Raw genomic sequence first — 23,074 nt, forward strand, 5'->3', positions numbered from 1 at the left:
ATTAGCTTCATGAATTTTGATGGCTAAATCTTCCCCCAGTTTTGGGAAGTTCTCAGACATTATTTCTTTATATAAACATTCTACCCCTTCTCTCCCTTTTTTCCCTTGTGACTTCACTGATGTATAAATGGTTTCCTTTAATGGTATTTTATAATATTGTAGGCTTTCTTCATTATTTGTTAATTTTTCCTTTTGCTTATCTGACTGGATAATTTCGAATGATCTATCTTTGAGTTCATTGTTTATTTCTTCTACTAGGTTGGTACAGTCTCCTGTTGAAGCTTTTATTGATGTCCTCGGTGCAGCCATTGTATTTTACAGTTCCAAAATTGCTCTTTGATTCTTTTTTTATGTTTTTTTCATTTTGTTTTTATATTTCTTTTTTGATTTTATTTTTTGTATTCTTTTGTAGCTCTATGAGCATCTTTATAATAATTACTTTGAATTATTTTATCAGGCAGTTCCTGGATCTCCATTTCTTTGGCATCATTTACTGGAAATTTACTGTGTTCCTTTGGTGGTGTCATGTTTCCCTGCTTTCTTCATGATCCCAGTAGCTTTGCATAAGTGTGCAATTGAAGAAGGAGTCACCCCACGAGACTTTATGGACTGACTTTGGTAAGAAAAGATCTTTACCTATGTTGGGGGGCACGCTGAAATGTGATATGGGGACTATTGGTTTAGGATAACAAGTGCAGGTATGTGTGGTGGGTCTGAGCCCTGCAGGATGTGATTTTTCAATGGCTTGGCCTGCTGAAGTCCATAACATCTACAATTCTGTGGCCCTTGACGAACATTGTGGGGAATCTGCATTGGCTGCAAAGGCTTTTGTTCCTTGGCAGCAATTTCAGGTCCAGTGGCTAGAGACCAGGGCAGGTAGTGGTAGTGGTAGTGGTTAGAGCTCGTGGTATACACACCTTTGGCTCTGGGCACCAGCTGCAGGCTCCAGTATAGTGACTGGGGCTGGTTGTAGACATTCACATAGTGTCAGGGGCCAAGGGAAGCAACAAGGAGTCAAGGAAGCTGTGCACTGGAAGCTGTGGGGGCCTTGGCTGTCAGTGGGAATTCTCATGGCTGCAGGGTTGTGCCTTGGGTATATGTATTACAGTGGAGGTTGGTGATAGGAGTCAGGCTGGACTTATGCAGGAGCACAGCTAGAGGAGCTAGCCCTGAGCATGTTGCATGGTGATGGGATCAGCCATGGGGGTCTAGGCTGAGATCTTGCAATTGTGCAGCAGTAGAATCTACAGTGGAGTGTCAGTGTGGATCTCAAGCTCTAGTAGGGAGGGAATGTGAAAGTGGGGAGAGGAATTCAGTATCTGACTTTTGTCAACATGCAACCTGGGGGGTGAAAACCCATGAAATCTGTGGGGAGCTCTACGTGACTATGCTGGTTTCCTCAGTGGCAAAAACTCCTGAAGTCCTTTGCAGAGGAAGTCCCTGGGAACCATGGTCACTCTCACTATCTGGCTGATATTGGTAGCCCCTGTGCTTCTTATTCCTAGCCATAGCTGTACTTTTTGGCTTTGCTGATGTCTGGGTGATGTGAAACTGAAGGATTCTTCATGCAGTGCTCTGAAAGGATTAGGGAAGCTGATCGCTCATCCTATCACAGTGAGGGGAACCTTTCTAGCTGGTGAGTTCCCTTTTGGCAGGGAACAGTGCCAGCCTGGGGAGATTGAAGCAGGCAAAATGAAGCTGTTCTTTCTTTCCTTTTTGTGTGGCTATTTTCAAGTTTTTTATTCTACTGTATTTGCTAAATTTCTTTTTTTTTAAATTTTTTAAAATTTATTTTATTTTATTTTATTTTTTATTTGCTAAATTTCTTAAGTGGACTCCTGAGCTCTCCCAAAACTGGTTTTTTTTTTTTTTTTTTTTTTTTTTTTTTTTTTTTATGAACAGCTGCCTAATTGTTGACCTTGTGGAGAATTGGAAGCTGGGGTCTCCTACTCTGCCAATTGGTGATGTCACTTTTCAGCATTGACATTTCGCAATGAATGTGATGGGGAAAGATTTTTATAAAAATCAATGCAAAATATTTTGGATTTAAAACCAAACCTATTTGGAGATATCATGAACCTCTGTCTTATCTAAGCTTTAAGAGATGCTTTTCTAGTTTTTTGTATCTGTTAATAAGTAATGCCTGAAATTTTTGCTTTGGAGAGTTCAGACTTCAAAGCAATTGTGGGCAAATGTTGTTTCTTATAGCATCCTATAAAGAATCAGATTTTCTGGTGAAATATTACTTGATTTATTAGTGCCCTATATAAGTGACTTCTACAAACTATGGGAAAAATTCCTGCAAAGTTGAGGTCTTGTCTTCAATTTCCTTTCCCTATAGCATCTGACATATATTGTTGCCACTGTGGATGCTTATAAATATTTGTCAATTTCATATTTTGTCTGTAAGCCAACTGATATTGGTGAGGAATGTCATTCAATTGCTAAAGTTTAACACTCAAGTTATAAGACTGTAATTTTAGTTAGCAGGTTTTTGTTTTTGTTTTTTAGATTTTTTTAAATTAAGTATTGCGAGTTTTACTTAAGCACAGCTGAACCTCCTTGATAGCAGTTATATAGTACAGAAGTTCAGAGTGAAAAACTTATAAAAATTTCTTAGCTCACTAAGAATATGCACCAGACAGAAAAATACCCATTGGGTAATAGTAAGTAGTTAATGTTAGTACTAAAAACTGAACACATTTATATTTCAGTTATAAGGGATGCATGCATTTTATTTACTGTATAGCTTCAAGATTTTATGCTGTCCAGTTGCTATGGGGAGTTCTGTTATCCGTCATTGTGGGGTTTCCTACTTGGCAGCATTATGTATTTATGACGTCATCTGTGTTTGCTGGTTGTTGCATTTGCAGTGGAACTTGTATTTTGGCTAGTTGAAAAGGGAGAGAAAAAGAAAGCAAACTAAACTTGACTCCTTGGCAATGAAGCCGTAGCTTCCTGTTACTTGGAGCCTTATATTCCAAGAACGCCAAATGTAACTTCTGTTGTGGGCCATAGTTACTCTACCTATAATTGACTATGTTTGCATTATAATTATTATAATTATTATATTATTATTATATAATAAACTTATTATTATATAATAAACTTGTATAGTTATATGAAAATCCAAAAGATAAAAACTAAACATACTGTCTTATTAGTTGACATGGTGCTTTTCAGGTGGAATTTTAATATGGGAAGTTAGCCTATGTAGAATGATGCTTATTTTGTTTATTTTGATCAAAGAAAAACCATCATCATTATTAATATTATTATATAAGCTTTTATTTACTGAAAGTACATGAAAATCTAAATGAACTGATAAAAGAAGTTTTCCCTCAATTTTTATAAGATAAGCAAAATAGAAAATAAATTTAAACTCATTAATATCTGAGACTTCTTTTTAAAAACAACTTCCAGTATATATTTTCAAGTTAGCACATACTTAGCTCACAAGCCAGTGTTCTAAACCATCTACATCTACCACATAAACCTGTGATATTTGTTTATAAAGATTTTCAGGTATCCCAAGAAATACCTTCTTAATATTAAAAACACAGAAGCACCTTCTTTTTTTTAAATTTTTTTTTATAAATTTATTTTTTATTGGTGTTCAATTTGTCAACATGTAGAATAACACCCAGTGCTCATCCTGTCAAGTGCCCACCTCAGTGCCCGTCACCCAATCACCCCCACCCTCCACTCACCTCCCCTTCCACCACCCCTAGTTTGTTTCCCAGAGTTAGGAGTCTTTCATGTTCTGTCTCCCTTCCTGATATTTCCCACTTATTTTTCTCTTTTCCCCTTTATTCCCTTTCATTATTTTTTATATTCCCCAAATGAATGAGACCATATAATGTTTGTCCTTCTCCGATTAACTTATTTCACTCAGCATAATACCCTCCAGTTCCATCCACGTTGAAGCAAATGGTGGGTATTTGTCGTTTCTAATGGCTGAGTAATATTCCATTGTATACATAAACCACATAAAGAGGATATTCTTTTTATTTTTTTTATTTTATTATTTATGAGAGACAGAGAGAGGCAGAGACACAGGCTCTCTGTAGAGAGCCTGATGTGGGACTCAATTCCGGGACTTGGGATCACAACCTGAGCTGAAGGCAGATGCCCACCGCTGAGTCACCCAGGCATCCCCAGAAGCACCTTCTTAATATTGATTCTTAATGTAAAAAACTAAGAATTAACTCCTTAATGTTGACATATTAAGTGATATTCATTGTAACTTGTAGATTTATAGATTATGTTCATTGTAGTGTATGTATTTCATTTTATTTTTTGAATATTGGCAGTCTATGAGACAAAGTTTAGTAAATATCTACTAAGTTAACTTGAAACATTGTGTATGCCTCCAACTATGTTGCACAATGATATTCCCTGGTCTGTGGAAGCATATGAAGAAAATGCATGGGTATTACCTGTATGTATAAAACATGTGGAGACAAAAATCTAATACTGAGATCTTGCCCTTAAAGAGCTTACAATTTAGTTTGAAAGCCAGTGTATGAGAATGAAAATTCTATTAGTGTAAATATCAAGTAACTGTCCAGTAGGACAATATAAGAGTAATTCTTACTGCCTGGTGATTTAATATTTTAGTATTAAAATATTATATATAAATATTAATTTATAAACATAAATATATTTAGTATATCTTCAGAAGATATCCCTGTAGGTTGAAAGTTCTTTAGAACTTGGAGAGGCGGAAAAGACTTACTCTTGATACTGAAAGTTGGATGATAGTTTAGATTCAAGGTAGGGGCAACAATTAATTAATTAATAATTTTTAAAAAGATTTTATTTATTTATTCATGAGAGACATACAGAGAGAGGCAGAGACATAGACAGATGGAGTAGGAGGCTCCCTGCAAGGAGCCTGATGTGGGACATGATTCCTGACTCTGGGATCGTGCCCTGAGCCAAAGACAGATTCTCAACTGCTGAGCCACCCAGGCATCCCAGGAGCAGCAGTTTATATGTCAGTCTTGGGACAAAATAACCATCTAGAAATATAGTAAGCAAATTGTTTTCTTTAGGATGAGAATTTAGGAAAATGAGTATAGAGAAAGAGTGATGGGAAGTGTTAATGTTTAGAACAAATACTTCTCTAGCACTTTACAATTTATAAGGTATTTCTGTGTAATTCTCATTTAATCTTTTTTTTTTAATTTATTTTTTATTGGTGTTCAATTTACTAACATACAGAATAACCCCCAGTGCCCGTCACCCATTCACTCCCACCCCCCGCCCTCCTCCCCTTCCAACACCCCTAGTTCGTTTCCCAGAGTTAGCAGTCTTTACGTTCTGTCTCCCTTTCTGATATTTCCCACACATTTCTTCCCCCTTCCCTTATATTCCCTTTCACTATTATTTATATTCCCCAAATGAATGAGAACATATAATGTTTGTCCTTCTCCGACTGGCTTACTTCACTCAGCATAATACCCTCCAGTTCCATCCACGTTGAAGCAAATGGTGGGTATTTGTCATTTCTAATAGCTGAGTAATATTCCATTGTATACATAAACCACATCTTCTTTATCCATTCATCTTTCGTTGGACACCGAGGCTCCTTCTACAGTTTGGCTATCGTGGCCATTGCTGCTATAAACATCTTAAATACCTGTAGTGTAGTATCTCATTATTCCTATTTAAACAATAAATATAGGACTAGGTAACTGGGGTTATAATTACAAAATATAAATGAACAAAGTATAAATGTAAGCTTTGATGATCTTAAGAGAAAAATATAATAAAAATAAGAGAAGGGTGGAGATTACATACAAGGAAAAATGTGATACTCTAATTTTCATTGCAAGGAGACAGTTTAGTGATAAAACACATAGCTTCAAAAGTGACAGAAAAATTTTTATAATTTTTTCATACTTTTAGAGAGTTTTTATGTAAATCTATCTCTTGTGGAGTTATACTTTTATCTGAATTTCAGTAATGCCTTCTATTTATTTAAAAAATTAATTAAAAATAAACTTGATTATTCTATTTTTTCCTGAAATTATATATATATCTGACATCTGAAGTACTCTTTTGCAAATTGTACAGATTTGTGAAGATGTTCAATAGGAATTGGCAATGATTATTTTGGGGTGATGGAATATTGGTAGTCTCTTTTAGTTTCTTCCTGGCACTTTCTAGTATACTTTCTAAACTAAATGTGTACCATTTTTTTCCTCAAACGATAAAGGCATTATTAATTTTAAAAATTCCATAAAGTACTGTTCTGAGGAATATACTTTTGGGAACTACTGATATAGGTAATTACTCCTAAACGTTATGGATGAATTTCACAATAATATATGACCCACCATTTGCTTCAACGTGGATGGAACTGGAGGGTATTATGCTGAGTGAAGTAAGTCAGTCGGAGAAGGACAAACATTATATGTTCTCATTCATTTGGGGAATATAAATAATAGTGAAAGGGAAAATAAGGGAAGGGAGAAGAAATGTGTGGGAAATATCAGAAAGGGAGACAGAACGTAAAGACTGCTAACTCTGGGAAACGAACTAGTGGTGGTAGAAGGGGAGGAGGGCGGGGGGTGGGAGTGAATGGGTGACGGGCACTGGGTGTTATTCTGTATGTTAGTAAATTGAACACCAATAAAAAAAAAATATATGATTTTTCAAACTCAGAAGTTCTAAAAATTACTTTCCAATTTTTCTGTGGCATGTAATGAAGTGATTTAGCAAAAAGTTTTTGTAATTACTATATTTTATTCTTAAGTGATAAACTAAGAGAAAAAGTTGCTACTTATTAGTATACCTCCACATATATATCATAGATATTAGTAGTTTATATTCCCAGTTCAAATAAAGACAAATTAGATATAATAGTCAGTATGGTTTATTTTACTATAATTGCTTTCTGAGGTACAAGAAATACTGATACATTTTTAAAGAATTTTGATGAGACAGATTGAACTAATGAATCTGAAGGAGATCATTTTGAGGCAAATTTATACATTTATTATGTTTATACTCACTAATAGGTGTTAATATATATATTCCAGCACTTTCTTATGTTATCCTTATTTAATCAATGATAATTATGGACATAAATTAGGTAATAAAAGACCAAAAATAGGTTATATAAATTTAAGTAATGATTACTACCTTCATGATTACCAGTAGTGCTCTGCTGAGTTGTAAAAAAAAACTGACAATGACTATATCTGGAGGACCTCCCTCTGATTTCTGATACTCACTATTCATTCTACAGCACTTGCCCTCCCAGGCTCTTCACATGTTCCATTTTAGATGGATATTTAAAAAATAATTTTTATCAACATTTTTAAAAGTAGATACTGAAACAGATACCACTGTTAAGTTTAACATCATAATCTCTTATAAGACCTTTGTAAACCCTTGAGGATTACTATTTGGGAAATGGCCAAATAGGAACTAATGTAGGCATGGATTTCCATGTAATTCCTGAGGAAAAGAGAGAATGTTGAGTGGGGAGAGCAGAAAGTAGGGGATTGAAGCTTAAGGTTTATGACAATTTTGGGGGATAAATACCCAGTAGTGGAATTACTGAATCTTATGATATTTTAATTTTTAACATTTTGAGGAACTTCCATACTGTTTTCCATGGTGGTTGCACCAATTGGCATTCTCCAGCAACAGTGCACAAAGGTTCCCTTCTTTCCACATCCTAATTGACACTTGTTATTTTTCATCTTTTTGATATTAGCCATGCTGATTGGTGTGAGGTCATAGCTCATTGTGATTTTGATTTGTATCATAAGTACAGGGAACAAACTCCTGGTTGCCAAACACACTCAAAGAAAGGGATGGGGGTTGACAAATTAAGTGAAGGAGATTAAGAGGTACAAACTTCCAGTTATAAAATAAATAAGTCAGAGAGATGAAAAGTACATAACATAAGGAATATAGTCAATAATATCATAATGACTTATGGTGACAGATGGTGATTACACTTATTGTGGTAAGCATTGATTAATGTACAGACTTTTGAATCACTGTGTTGTACACCTGAAACTAAATAACACTGTATGTCAACTATACTTCAATAGTAAAAATTTTTAAAAATAATTTTAAATTTAAAAGTAAAAAAAAAAATTGGGAGTGGAAGAAAAAAAAGAGTAAAAGACAAAGAACTAAGGAAATATAACAATTCCAGGGCAATTGCCATAGAATGAATGACATTATATACTGTATCTTATTTCATACAGTATCCAAACCTAATTAGAATGAGAAAGTCGCAACTTAGAAATATAGTTGGAGGAAGGAAGTAGGCTAATTAGAGAGGTGAAAAAAAATGTGACTATAGTAAAAAAGGATGAGAGAAAATGGGCAGATTTAAGAAATATTAAAACTTAAAAGTAGTAAGACTTGATGAAATAGATATGGATGAAACCAGAGAGTATGATGCTAAGTGAAATAAATCAGAGAAATACAAATGCTGTATGATTTCACTTATATGTGGAATTTAACAAGACAAATGAACATAGGGACAAAAAAAAGAGAGAGGCAAACTAGAAAACAGACTCTCTCTCTTTCTCTTTCTCTCTTTTTTAAAAGACTTATTTATTTATTTGAGAGAGAGAGCATGAGAGAGGGAAAGAGAAACCCAAGGAGACTCAGGCTGAGCACAGAGGCCGACATTGAGCTTGATTCCACAGCCTGAGCTGAAACCAAGAATAGTCTGCCTAACTGACTGTGCTACCCAGGTGCTCACAGAAAACAAACTCTAAACTGTAGAGAATAAATTGAGGGGAGGTGGGTGGTGGGATGGGTTAAATAGAAGGGTATTAAGGAGGGCACTAGTGATGAGCACTGGGTGGTGTTGTTAAGGTTTTGGCCATTAGATTTAGTTCTGGTCGACATTTAAATTAAAAAAAGAATACTTTTATTAATTTCACTTAGAGAATTTAGGAAGGGATTCAGGTGTTATTTAACATTACCAAGTTAGAAAGGTAATTCATAGAAATTCTATTTGTGCACTTTCAAATTTGACTTGATTTAGAATATTATCAAATAGAGGAGACCAAATTTTAAAAAAAGAGAACAGCATCAATTTGTGGCACAGAGCTAAATGATAACATTATATGACAAGATTAATAAATAGCTTCATTTAATATTAGGTTTTGATGCAACACTTAAAACACTGCTTTGGTTCAAAGTAAGTTATTGGATCTAGGTAACAAGGAAATGAATAAGATTATTAGCATGTAACAAAGCCCAGAAATGAAATATCATTTGGAAAATAGCAAGCTGGTTAAAGGCCAGGAAGGGAAAAAAATAAGAAATGCAAATGTTCCATCAGAGAACTTGCTTTGAAAATGAATAAAAGAAGTAAATGTATTCCATTTAAATGTTATTTTATACTTATTAGACTTTCATTTCTAAAGGACAAATAACAAAACAGGATCTGGATTTTTTTAAGTGGGAGTAAGAGCTATTGTTCCCTTTTGATTTTAAGTAGGAATATGTTTTCTCTTGATATTTCAATCTAGGACTATTTCTTTTTGCATTAAAAGTTTAGATAGACCAATCTAAAGCAACAAATTACACCAAAGGGAAATTGGAACAGATAAATGTCTTTTAGGACCTATGTTACTGTTTATTAAAAAATACCAATCTTCTACTTTTATATAAACCAAAAGGTTTCATACTTTCTTTTCAAAAGTAGCATGGCAGAAAGCTTTTGTAGGTTAGAACTGCAGAGTAAACACTGTACAAAACTTAATCATGAACAACCTTACTTCCCAATATGGCAAAAATAAAGTATGTAGTTTTGTAACATATATTGCTTATAGAAAGCATTCTATACCAAAAAGCACCGTCTCTTTAATAATTTAAATTCCCCCCCCAAAAAATAAATAAAAAATAAAAAATTCCCAATGAACAAAAGATATTAGTAAGAAAGGAATTCAACTTTATTAAAATCTCCTACTTTGTACCTATGGTGAAAGATGACCTCCTTAGCTTACCAAGTGTTTTAAGCTCCAGTGATTATTTTTCTCTTCCTAAATCCCTAAATGGTCTCTGATTTGCTATCGTGTTTGCTGAATTTGTAGGATTATTCACTTTCACTTTAATCAGTTGAAGATTTAGTAAAATCCAGCATCTTCTTTGATGAGTCAGTAAATAGTTTTTGTATCTTTCAACCTAAGAGTCCTCTTCTCCTGCCCTTTGCTTGCCTGACAGCTTTGTGCTTAGTTTGTTTTAGTTAGAAGGATATTTAACATTGTGGCTGATTTGGACTGCATGAAATAAGATAGTCAACTGGTGGAAGCCAATTCAGGCCACACATATTTAATACTTAAATGCTGAACCTGTATGGTGCATAGGTGTTTTGGAAGTTGCCAAATGAGCCATACAGCCTACATGCAGATGACTGGGCATGGTCTAAAATGGCTTGAACCTTCCAAATTTTCTGACTTTTTCCCCTCATTTTGAATTATACCAAAACAATTTCCTTCAGCATTGAAGCAGCTGGCCAGGTCTTATAGTTTCTTTTTTCTTATGTTCAACTAAGGAAGAAAAATTGATTCAGGGGGAAAAAGGTATGGCTCACCCCAAAGTTTGTGCTAAGGATAAGGCTCAGTGGCACTAAAATGCCCAAGTCTGTGTTTGTGTGGATTTAGGGTGAACAAAATAACGGTATAATTATGTTCAGGAAGTAGAAAAATTAGATTATATCTCTAATTTTTGAGTAAGAGTGCGTCATTTTCTCATTTGTATTTCTCCTTCATTAACACCATGAATTTGTTTAATACTAACTTAAAATTTGTAATATAAGTAATAAGTTTCCTTTGTTGAGGTCCAAAAGTACATTCTCTTCTTAGGTAGTTAGCTCATGTTTCTAGTGATTGAATTTAAAAGTTATTTCTTAATTCCATACTACTATATTATTCATCACCAAATATAAGAGTGATTAGGGATATCTATTAGCTAGCTGGATTAAGAACAAACCATTTTTGTGACATGAAATTTTAGGCTAAACATGCAAATTATTGATTTGCTTTTGATTTTGCTAGTTTGCCAATGATTCTCTTTGAATATAGGGCTTTCACTTAGTAATCTGAAATAATTCTTTGCTATAATATCCTGTAGATGTGAAAAGCATCCAGCCTTACAGTGCACAGAAAATATAAAGCATCTCTATTTAGTTTTGTTGAAGGAAATGCCCATCTATATGGTATTACAGTAAAGAGTTATTTCAGATATCACTAAGTAAAAGCACTATATCCAGATAGGAAACAGTCAGCAAAAGTAAAAGGCAGCCTACAGAATGGGAGAAGATATTTGTAAATTACGTATCTGATAACCGTTAGTATCCAAAATATATAAAGAACTTATAAAACTCAATACCCAAAACCCAGATAATCCAATTTAAAAATGGGTAGAAGACATGAATACATATTTTTCCAAAGAAGACATACACATGGCCAACAAACATGAAAAGATGCTCAGCATCACTCATCATCAGGGAAATACAAATCAAAACTACAATGAGCTGTCACCTCACACCTGCCAGAATGGCCAATATCAACAATGCTAGAAACAACTGGTGTTGGCGAGGATGTGAAAAAGGGGAACTCTCTTGCACTGCTGGTGGGAATACAAACTGGTGCAGCCACTCTGGAAAATGGTATGGAGGTTTCTCAAAAAGTTAAAAATAGAACTACCCTACATCCAACAGTTGCACAACTAGATATTTACCCAAAGAATACAAAAATACTAATTCAAAGGAATATATGTATCTCAGTGTTTATAGCAGCATAATCTACTATAGCCAAACTATGGATACAACCCAAGTGTCTATCAACTAATGAATGGATTAAAAAGATGTAGTATATATATACAATAGAATATTTACCTAGCCATAAAAAAGAATGAAATCTGGTCATTTGCAATGATATGGATGAAGTTAGAGTGTATTATGCTAAGTCAAATAAGTCATCAGAGAAAGAGAAATACCAGGTGATTTCACTCCTATGTGGAATTTAAGAAACAAAACAGATGAACATAGGGTAGGGGAAGGAGGAAAAAGGAGAGAGAGAGGCAAACCATGAGACTCTTAACTATAGAGAACAAACTGAGAGGATGTGGGTGGGGGATGGGCTAAATGGGTGGTGAATATTAAAGAGGACACTTGTGATGAGCACTGAGTGTTGTATGTAAGTGATAAATCACTAAATTCTACACCTGAAACCAATATTAAACTGTATGTTAACTAACTGGAATCTAAATAGAAACTCAAAACTACAAAAAAAGTGAAAAGATAAACCACTGAGAAGTGATACCTGCAATTATATAGCCAACAAGGGATTAATATCTCTCTAGATTATATATATAGGATATATAATTATATGTATGATAAAAATAAAAAAATATTGCATGTTATATATTTACATAAAGCACATAATAATAGATATATTATTAAGAATTAATAGGAAAAATTATTTATAGAGCAGCTCTGCCTGGCAACTGCTATAAACCTCTGAATTATTTTAAACATCCCTCTTAATTGTTCTAAACATTCCCCCTCTGCATGTTTTTTTATTCCATTAATCTCCAAGTCCTTTTGATTATATTTCTAAACTTTATTTTAAATTATTCTCTTTCTTTTTGGTCCCACTAACTTGGCTTAATATAGTCCCTTCAACTTAGGGGAATAGATTTCCAACTGATTTCCCTCCCTTCTTTTAAACATTTCTTTTGCAGTGCCAACAGAAAAAGGTTTCTTTTTCTTTAAAAAAAAAAAGTAAAAAAATAAAGTTTTCTTAATACATTCAGAACAAGCTTGTTATTCTTTTACTCAGAAATTCACCATGGTTTATAATTCATAGCGTTCATTTTAATTTTTATCAAACTATATATGCACATAACTTAGTCAAATAATTTTTGTAAGGTCACTTATTCATCCTTTTAACTTATGTCCATTTAATTTTTACCATTACATTGATGTCTTGAGTTCATGTTGTTTCTTCTTGATTTTTTCAGTTTTAAGCATAATATGTTGAATTTTCATTATAAAAGGTGAGGGTTTAGCTCTCTTCCTCTATCCCTACCATATATAAACACCCTTCCATATCCCCATCTTCCTGATACAGTTAATACTGCAATTTTGATCATATTTTTAGTATTTCATGTCATTTTGACTATGCAGATGCTATTACAGCTGGTCCAAATATTAAATTGTTTTTACTTTTCTGGATAACTTCTTGTGTTCTTTATCTGTTCTTGTATTTTCTTGCAATTATTACTAATTTAAACTCAAACTGTTCCCAGTTGCCTAGTCCTTAATTCAAGATATTCAGATACATCATGCATTCTATCAATTCTGTCATCCTGAAGAAGTTGTTTCTTGATACGTAAATTCCTAGCATAGTACCATTCATATATATGGTCAGTAATCAATAAATGTTTATTGATGACTGGAATGTTACCCACTAAGCTTCATAAATATATTTCTACAGTTTATGCCTTCTGAGAAAAACTAAAGTTAGGTAGGTTATTTCAAATTTTCACAATTTGGAGAAACCTCAATTTTCTAATCTGCAAAATAGGACCAAGAATTTCTACTTCTAAGATTGTTGTAAGGATTGATCATATAATGATTATCAGCAGTACTTGGCACATATGAAACGTTGAATGGCGATAGATACTGATTTAAAGTAATGATTGTGTACTGCTACTATTACTATCCTGTTGGTAATTCTGTGACCACTTGGATTCATATCATGAATTTCCTTAGGGATTTTCAGTGACTTCTTATCAAAAGAAAGAGTTGGAGAAAGATTTTTTGCTATTTCAATGTTTTTCAAGAGAATTCCCTTGACCTTTTTTTTGGGGGGGGGGGATCTTATTTGAAGAGTTTGGGATGCCACTCCTCTTCTTTAAATACCCTGTCTCAGGGATAATATAAGTTCTTTCTCATTAGTTTGGATAATAATGTGTCAAAGCAAGTACCTATAGGACTTAGTTTACAACAAACTCAGTTTTAGCTATTCATATTTATTATTCTCATCTCTTCAGTGAATTTATGGGCTTTACTTATTTATTTTGTATTTTATTATTTTATTTTAATTCCAGTGCAGTTTAACATATAATGGTAAATTAGTTTCAGGTATACAATATCGTGATTCAAAAGTTCCTTCTTATACTCAGTGCTCATCAAGATTAGTACTCTTAATCCCTGTCATCTACTTCACCCATCCCTCCATCCACCTCCCCTCTGGTCACCCTCTGTTTTCAGTAGTTAAGAGCTTGTTTAAAAAAAAAAAGTGTGTTTTTTGGTCTCTCTCTCTCTTTTCCTTTCTTCATTTGTTTTGTTTCTTAAATTCCATATGAGTGAAATCATATATGTGTCTTTCTCTAATTTCACTTAGCATTATATTCCCTAGATCCATCCATGTCTTTTTAAATGACAAGATTTCACACTTTCTTATGGCTATTTTCATGCTTTTTTTATATGTATATTACATATACGTATAAAAGCCATATTATGGATTTTTATGGCTATTTTCATGCTTTTTTAATATGTATATTACATATACATATTCCATATATGCATATTCCATATATATATATATACACACATATACACACACACACATATATATCTTCATATCTTCTTTATCCATTTACCTATGGATAAACACTTGGGCTGCTTCCATATTTTGGCTATTGTAAATAATGCTGCTATAAACCTAGGGGTGCATATATTGCTTTGAATTACTGTTTGTATTCTTTGGTTAAGTATCTAGTAGTGCAGTTCCTAGATTTTAGGGTAGTTGTATTTTTAACTTTTTGATGAGCCTCTACACTGTCTTCCAGAGTGGCTGCACCAGTTTGCATTACCACCAACAGTGCATGAGGATTCCTTTTTCTCCACATCCTCACCAGTACTTGTTTCTTGAGTTTTTTATTATGGTTATTCTTCTGATGGGTGTGAGGTGATACCTCGTTGTGGTTTTGATTTGCATTTCCCTGTTGGTGAGAGATGTTGAACATCTTTTTGTGTGTCTGTTGGCCATCTGTATAATCCTCTTTGGAGAAATGTCTATTCATATCTTCTGCCCACTTTAAAATTGGATTATTTAGGGGGCACCTAAGTGGCTCAGTGGTGGAGTGTCTGCCTTTGGCTCAGGTCATGATCCCAAAGTCCTGGGATAGAGTTCTGCATTGAGCTTCTTGCAGGGAGCCAGCTTCTCTCTCTGCCTATGTCTCTGCTTCTTTCTCTGTGTCCCTCACGAATAAATAAAATCTTAAAAAAATTTTTGATTATTTGTGTTATCAGTGTTCAATTATGTAAGTCCTCTATATACTTTGGATACTAATCCTTTATCAGATATGTCATTTGCAGATACCTTCTCCCATTCAGTAGGTTGTCATTTAGTTTTGTTGGTTGTTTCCTCTGTTGTGCAGAAGCTTTTTATTTTAATGTAGTTTTTTTTTTGTTTGTTTGTTTCTCTTGCCTCAAGATACATATTAGAAAGATGTTACTATGACTGTTGTCAGAGACCTTACTGTCTGTGCTGTCCTCTAGGATTTCTGTTTCAGGTCTGATGTTTAGATTCTTAATCCATTTTGAGTTTTTGTGTATAAGAACGTGGTCCACTTTCATCCTTTTGCTGTCTAGTTTTCCCAACACCATTTGTTGAAGAGAATGTCTTTTTTCCCATTGCATATCCTTGTCTCCTTTTTTGAAGATTAATTGACCATATTATTATGGGTTTATTTCTGGGCTTTCTGTTCTGTTCCATTGATGTATGTGTCTATTTTTGTGACAGTGCCATACTGTTTTGATTACTACAGTTCTGTAATATAACTTACAATCTGGAATTGTGATACCTCCAGTTTTGTTCTTCTTTTTTATGATTGCTGTAGCCATTCAGAGTTTTTTGTGGATCCACACAAATTTTAAGATTGTTTGTTCTAGTTCTATGAAAAATGCTGTTGGTATTTTGATAGAGATTGCGTTAAATGTGTAGATTGCTTTGGGTAGTAGGGACATTTTAACAATATTTATTCTTCTAACCCTTGGGGATGGAATGTCTTTCTATTTCTTTGGGTCATCTCTAATTTCTTTCATCATTGTTTTATAGTTTTCAGAGTATAGGTCTTCCACCTCTTGGTTAAGTTTATTCCTAGGTATTTTATTATTTTTGGTACTAATTGTAAATAGGGTTGGGCTTGGTGTAAGTAAGCTAGGTAGTTAAGGTTGCCAGGATCTTGCAAGTGGCCCTGTGTTTATGCTGGGGGTTGGGGGAGGGGAGTGCATCTGCCAGCTCCATTGTTCCTGTAGGAATCCCCTGTGAACCTTGTGAGCATGTTCCTCCAGGACATGCTCTAAGATGAGTAAATAACTCTCCCTCTTATATGTTCCAGATATTTTTCAAATGTTTGCCTCTATGCTATCATCTCCTTGGGCTATTTGTTGTGCTGTCTCTTTAAGGGTGGCAACTTGGCTTCCTGTCACCCTCTAGGCTCTCCAAGAATGGAGCCTGCTGATTTTTTAAAATTCCAGACTTTAAGTCCCTCAGTTTTAAAAACCCACAGAATTCAGCCCCTTTGGCTTTCAAAGCCAAATGTTACGGAGATTCATCTTCCCAACGCAGACTCCCCTGTGTGATACTGTTTCTCACTCTTCACTGTGCCCTTCACTCTATTCTCCCAGTGGATGGCCAAGGTCTGTTTAGGGTGCCCACTGAGTTTCTGCTGTTCCTACCCTCTTTGATGTGGTCTCTCCTCTCCCTTTATGGAGTTTGTTCTTCCTGTCTTCCGGTCTTCCATTTTCTGGGTTATTTATCATGATGTGAATGTTATCTTGTATCCGTGTGGCAAGGTGAGCTTAGGGCCCTCTTACATTGCCATCTTCCCAGCCTTCTGATTGTATGGGCTTTTAAAATGCCTTCTGATATAATTGCTTCTTATATTTTGTACTTTTTCCTCTGAATATTTTTATAGCATTGAGCATTATGGTTTAATTTGGCACCACGAATTATAGATGCTTAAATGATATTATTATATTAAGTCATCTAAGTTTCAAGTGAGTAAGGAAGAGAAGGAAAAAACTTAATTTCCCATTGGTACCTAAAATTTCTGGGAGCATACAGAAACATTCTAAAATGTTTTGCAGCCAATTGTGCTATTTTGCCTTATTCCTTCATTTCTTTTCAGGATGTTTTCCCTATGAAGTCTTTTTTTGGAAATTCTGCTTTATGTTCATTTTGGAAATAATGTATTAAATCAGATTGACTCAGGGGTGCTACAAAAGAACCCTTCGGCCAGAGAAGAAAAATCTCTAATAGCAGAGTGGTCCCAAATCAACAATTCCTACTGAGGCTGTTCTTAACTGCTTATTGTGCCTGACATATAGGAATTTCTGATAGTTCATTTGGCATTCTTATTTCCCTGAGAAATACAGAAGGCATTTTAAGTTGTCTATTAAAGATGTCTCTCTTACATGTCATTTTGGAAATCTTAAGGAAAAAATGACCATCATTGCACATAGAGCCAAACTCAATCTCTCCCTTTCCTAGTTGAGCTAACTTTTTGTTTAAACTCCACGTATAGTTGAGAAAATAAGAGATTATTTTTCAATTATCAAACATTTGTGGATGTTTTTAAATTTGTAATAGCTGGTTTAAATGTGGATTTTTAAAAACTTTTTAAGAAAATGACATGTTGAGTAAATTTTCATTATTGCAAAATGATTTATTTTTAAACTACTAATTGTACCAACTATGGAGAGAGAAAGGAATTCAGCTAAATTTTTTTTAAGATTATTTATTTATTTATTCATGAGAGACACACAGAGAGAAAGAAAGAGGCAGAGACACAGGTAGAAAGAGAAGCAGGCTCCATGCAGGAACCCCTATGTGGGACTTGATCCCGCTATTCCAGGATCACGCCCTGAGCCAAAGGCAGACACTCAACCGCTGAGCCACCCAGGTGTCCCAAGAATTCAGCTAAAATGTAAAATTGCAACTGATTAGTGAAAACATCAGAAGAAATTCTAGAAGATAATTCTGCACAAAGAACATTGGGATGTACTACTGACACCTTGCATTCAAGTTGCTCTGATCAGATTTATTATTTTTTTCCTTATACCCATGCTCCCTTTCTTGGTTAATTTATTTACTGCCTTTTTACTCACCACTTTATAAACTTTGACCTCCTTCCTGCTCTTCACTAAGTTCTGGTCATTAAGTTACAGTTTTATCACTGAAATGCCTCTTGACTGATTTTTTTCTATTCCCTTTTCATTTCTTTGATTCAGAGCTTTACTAAGCTATTGCATTATGCCCTGAACTGGTTTTCAAATCTCTCTAGCCTCCAATTGTACTTTAGGAACTTTTGATTGTTTTGCATTTTTCAGGATCAAAATCTAACTTTCTTGGTAAGACCATTAAGATCCTTTGTTGCCTCAGTATTGTTACTGCTAATGGGTAAAGCTAGGGCTTTAGGGTTGCAAAGACCTGGATGCAGATTTTATCTTTATCACTTCTTGTGTGATTTGCTCAAATAGGTTTCTTAGCTTTACTAAGAATAGTTTCCATGTCAATAAATTGGTAATGAATTGGTAATGATAAGAACAATAATAGTTTACAACTCCTAGAATTTTTGTCAAGATTAAATTTGCTATAATCTATTTAAAGTGCTCAGTGTGTGACAAGTGTCAGGTTTGACCTGGTTGGTAGTGAAATGAAATAGAGAGGCCAGGCAAAAGTTGGTCGAGGCAGGCTTTTAATGGATGGGCTCTCCGGGGAGGTCCCGCAAGGGGGTGGGGCCGGGCAAGTCGCACCCAAAGGGAGTGCATGTGGACTTTTTAAGGGGAGCGGTAAGGGGTTGTGTCTGTATGGGGTGATAGGTATTAGGGCATATTACTGGTGGAATCGGCATGGGGCGATAACTGCTTATGCCCTTATATGGGGGTTGAGTAAGGTGTGGTTCAGGTTTCCTGCATAGGTCCTGTCTCCCCATGATGAGGCATCCTCGGGTGGTTGGCTGGTGGCGGGAAAGTCCCGAGGTGAGGGTAACAGGGTGGAGGGCCCGCCCCCATATTGTTGGTGCCTCCCGATCCCCCTTGATCCCGCTGGCCCAACAATAAGCATTCAATATGTTAGTTTTCATTTTTCTTTCTCATTATTTTAGCCACCATGCCTATTGCTTACCATGATGAATTTCCAGATTTCATCTGTCTGCTTATGTTTTCCCCTATCTGATGAACTTCTACTTGTTCTCCAAAGCCCTATTTATTTATTTTTATTTATTTATGATAGGCACACAGTGAGAGAGAGAGAGGCAGAGACACAGGCAGAGGGAGAAGCAGGCTCCATGCACCGGGAGCCTGACGTGGGATTCGATCCCGGATCTCCAGGATCGCGCCCTGGGCCAAAGGCAGGCGCTAAACCGCTGCACCACCCAGGGATCCCCAAAGCCCTATTTAAATGTCACTTCTGTGAAGATTTCCTTGGTTCAACTGAATTAATTACTCTTCTGAGAGTCACATTGTATATTCATACCACTAATGGTGTTCATAACACTATATCATAGGTATACTTTTGAAAGCCCTTTTCCCTTATCCATTTGAAAATCTTCAGAGGTTGAGACCTCTGAAGTTGAATGCTAGAAAATGCAAGCATTTCCATTTGTAATCCTAGTTTTCAGCTATATTTCTCTTGAGTTAGTCGCCTCTTAAAATAGATATCTGAAGGTCTTTCTTAAAGATAACTTTAAAAATAGTAAGTTGAAAACACATTACTATTTTAGCACTGCTACAGAAGGTTTGGAAGATGAAGTAAAAAGCCACCCACAATCATGCTGTTGTCATGTGATTTGTATTATTCTTTTGTATTTTCCCTTCTAATTGTTTTCCTGTAAACATGTATTTGCCTAGTTGCAATTCTAATGCACATTCAATTTTTTGTTGTACTTGGGGTTTTTTTTTTAAGCATTATGTTTTAGGTACTTTGTATGCTATTAGAGGACATTTATAACCATTGAAAAACTACTTATTCTTCAAGTGAATATTTAATTATTTGCTATATATTTCTGTCTACTCTTTGTCTCCTGTCTTGCTATTATAAACACTGCTATAGTAGACAATTGCATGACAGTAGCCTTTTGTACGTTTTGGATTAATTCCTTGATATATGTTCCCCAAAGTGAACTTAATGCTTTAATGATAATTCACTTCAGTCATACACTGTGCTAGGATTATAACTACAGTATTTAAACAGGCCAGTGGTGAAACTGAAAAAATGCTAGGGTAGAAGATTAAGGAAGAAAGAGGAGGTTTTTTGTTTTGTTTTGTTTTGTTTGTTTGTTTTTTTGTTTTGTTTTTTTTTAATAAAAGTGTATACTCCTTAAGGAGAGGTACCTAGCCTTATAGTTTTTTGCTCTTTCTCTTATGAGGAAACAATGTTCATTGATTAAATATTTATTGAGCACTCTAAGTACAAAAACGTAATGCCTGCCCTCAGAAAGCTTACAGTTGACTGAGAGAGGCAGACATCCAAACAGGCCATCAGAATACACAGACATAAGGACTACAAGGGGTATAAGTGTATCCAGTATTAAAGAACATACAGAAAGAGCAACTAAACTCATATTGGAGGGTTTAGAGAATTCATTCAAAAATTGTGTGCTCGTTACTAAAGATAAAATTCTGAAGTTCAGGGGGCTCCTAGTTTGGTGAGATTGACACTCATTTTAAAAATAGCTATAGTGGATTTAAAATTCCAAATGAATTTCTAGACCAAGATAAGGATTTCAAGTGAAATATCTGAAACTCTGTTTTATGATTCAGAGAGGATATAAATGGGATGAAACATTGAAAGAGCATTTAGGAGGGGCAACAAGAATGGAAGAAGAAGAAGAAAGCCACATTCCCTTTCTATATCCTATTTGCAGCCAAGTCTATATGGGGAAGGTGGGCAGAAATACTTATCCTCGAATAAGATAAGGTTGGTAAATATATCAGACTAGCCCTTTTAATTTTATAAATCAAGGCTGCATTTTTGTGACCCAAGTAAGCATATGACATTCTGTTCTAAAAAGAGATTAGAAGAAATAAAAAAGAAAACATCTTTTGGTGTCATACTATGAATCTTCCATATTCAATTTACCAGTTGTTATGGCTATATACATACACAGTCTTAATTTCCTAAATGGTCAGAGACTTGGCATGTCATACCTTGGTGCTCATTCTTTAAGGTTGTATAGCATAGTCAGCTAATTACCTCAAATCTCCTTTCTTTTGGTCAGAGAACCCCAAGATTTCAGAAGCTGACAAAGCCATCCAGCTAGTGACTACTTTTTCTAGCCTCTTTCACAATGAGGTGTATCTATGTGACTATATTTTGGCCACTGGTGTATGAGAACTAAATTATGCAGCTCTGGGCTACTTCCTTTAAAAAAAGAAAAAGGAAACTGAATACCTCCATATCCTTTTTCCTCTTTGCCATGCGCTGTGACTTGATGAGAATTTGAACAACTACCTCAGGTTATAGAGCTATGGGAGCTATGTGTTATAACAGAACTGCCTTGCCAACCCTACCTCTGGATTGTTAGAGAAGTATATATTTATATAATTTTAAATAAAAGAGAGAGACCTATTATTTTGTATCTGAGTATAATATGTAACATTATTTTATTCATTGGGAGGAGATTTTCTTTTAGTAAATTAGCCTATTCCTTGCTTAATTCAGAAAGAGTAGTGGTGTAAGGCTAGAGTATTCTAGGCAAATGGATAAAAGCTATAAAAGAGTGGGTGATTCAGGAAAGTACAAGCATTTTGGTATGGCTGGACTGCAGGGTATGAGAAAGTGTGAGAGTAGAAGTTGGAAAAATAGATAGTAGCCAAATCATAAGGAGACTTGTATATCACACTGCCAAATTTAGATTTTGTCCTATCAGCTCTAGGGAACCATTGAAAGTTGTTGAATAGGGGGCATGGTTTAAAGAAAGATCACATCGACAATAGTATAGAGGATGAATGACTTTTGTCCTGTTGTAGTTTTGGATTGTTTGTATCTTTAATCCCCGTCTTTAAAGTTGGATAATCAAGGGTAATGTAACCTGGCTTTTCTTCAATTTAGTGGGGCTCATATAAACCTAAAATCCAGGGTTCATTATGAAATCAAAGGAGCAGGAAAAACCTTTCCAGAATCCTCTTCCTCAACCTGAGCTGTTATGAATGGGTTGGAACCCTAGCACTGCGTGGTGGAGCTATGTGCCTTTCCATCAGTGCTAGCATTCAGAAAATTCTGGGCAATTTCTCCTCTCAGATTGGAGCTAAATTCACATCCAAACTAAGCCTTTATAGAGAATTACTCTTCCAGTTATATTGATGACAAATCCTTCCTCTGTAGTCATTTCCTCATATTGCACAGCTTTTTTATCATGTGCTTGCTGAATCACAGCAACATTTAGTTCCTTGCCTTGGGCACTTGAATCTTTTGGTGTGTACTTCAAGAAGAGCCAATCTAAGCGCCCCTGGTTTTGTTTTCTGTTGTTCTTCCTGCATATTATATGTAGGATAGTAATAACAAAGTACTTGGTTGCTTTTAGTCTTCCTACAGGATTTGCACTGAGTGTTTTAATGTTCATTAGCCTACAAAATAATATAATTCATATACACAAATAGAAAACACTCATCCAACTTGTAAGTTTTTCTTTACACCTTAGCAATTAAAGGTGAGCAGGTTTTTATGGCTTTCTTGCCATTTGCTTTTGTTTTGTTATTCTCAGAAGAGAAAATAGGAAAAATTTTCTGGTGAGCCAAGCCCATTACCCCCAAGGGACTATTCATTCTGCACTACACTAGAGGGAAGGACAGCTAAGATGAGTGATATCTTGGCCTGCTGTAATCATGTTCATTTGGTGATATTTACAGTCCTACTGCTCACCCCTCCCTTGAATGGTGTCTCAAAAGCTTTGGATAACTCAAACTTTGCCTGTAACAAATTTTCTCAACATGCCTCCTTTGCCTCTACAGATTTTAAGCAGATGTATTGAATCAGTAAAATGAAGATGTGGTAAATTCCACTTT

At 35.0% G+C, this 23,074-nt stretch overlaps 1 protein-coding gene across 16 annotated transcripts in view; it reads left to right on the top strand.

The window, feature by feature from the left end:
- Window positions 1–23,074, top strand: part of EMC2 (ER membrane protein complex subunit 2) — a 176,774-nt gene that overhangs the window by 60,188 nt on the left and 93,512 nt on the right. For 14 of the 16 annotated variants that reach the window (XR_012006674.1, XR_012006676.1, XR_012006669.1 and 11 more), the window contains one exon: window positions 458–618. Coding sequence is in view for 4 of the 16 variants with exons in the window: in XM_072774238.1 (XP_072630339.1) it covers window positions 458–613 (156 nt within the window). In the remaining 12 variants the exon portion in view is untranslated. Of the gene's footprint in view, window positions 1–457; window positions 619–1,902; window positions 3,028–19,301; window positions 19,358–23,074 lie in introns of those variants that run through there. The other 2 variants (XM_072774237.1, XM_072774235.1) reach the window with 2 other exon arrangements.

This window comes from Canis lupus, chromosome 14, assembly GCF_048164855.1.
Source record: "Canis lupus baileyi chromosome 14, mCanLup2.hap1, whole genome shotgun sequence".
Taxonomy (NCBI): domain Eukaryota; kingdom Metazoa; phylum Chordata; class Mammalia; order Carnivora; family Canidae; genus Canis; species Canis lupus.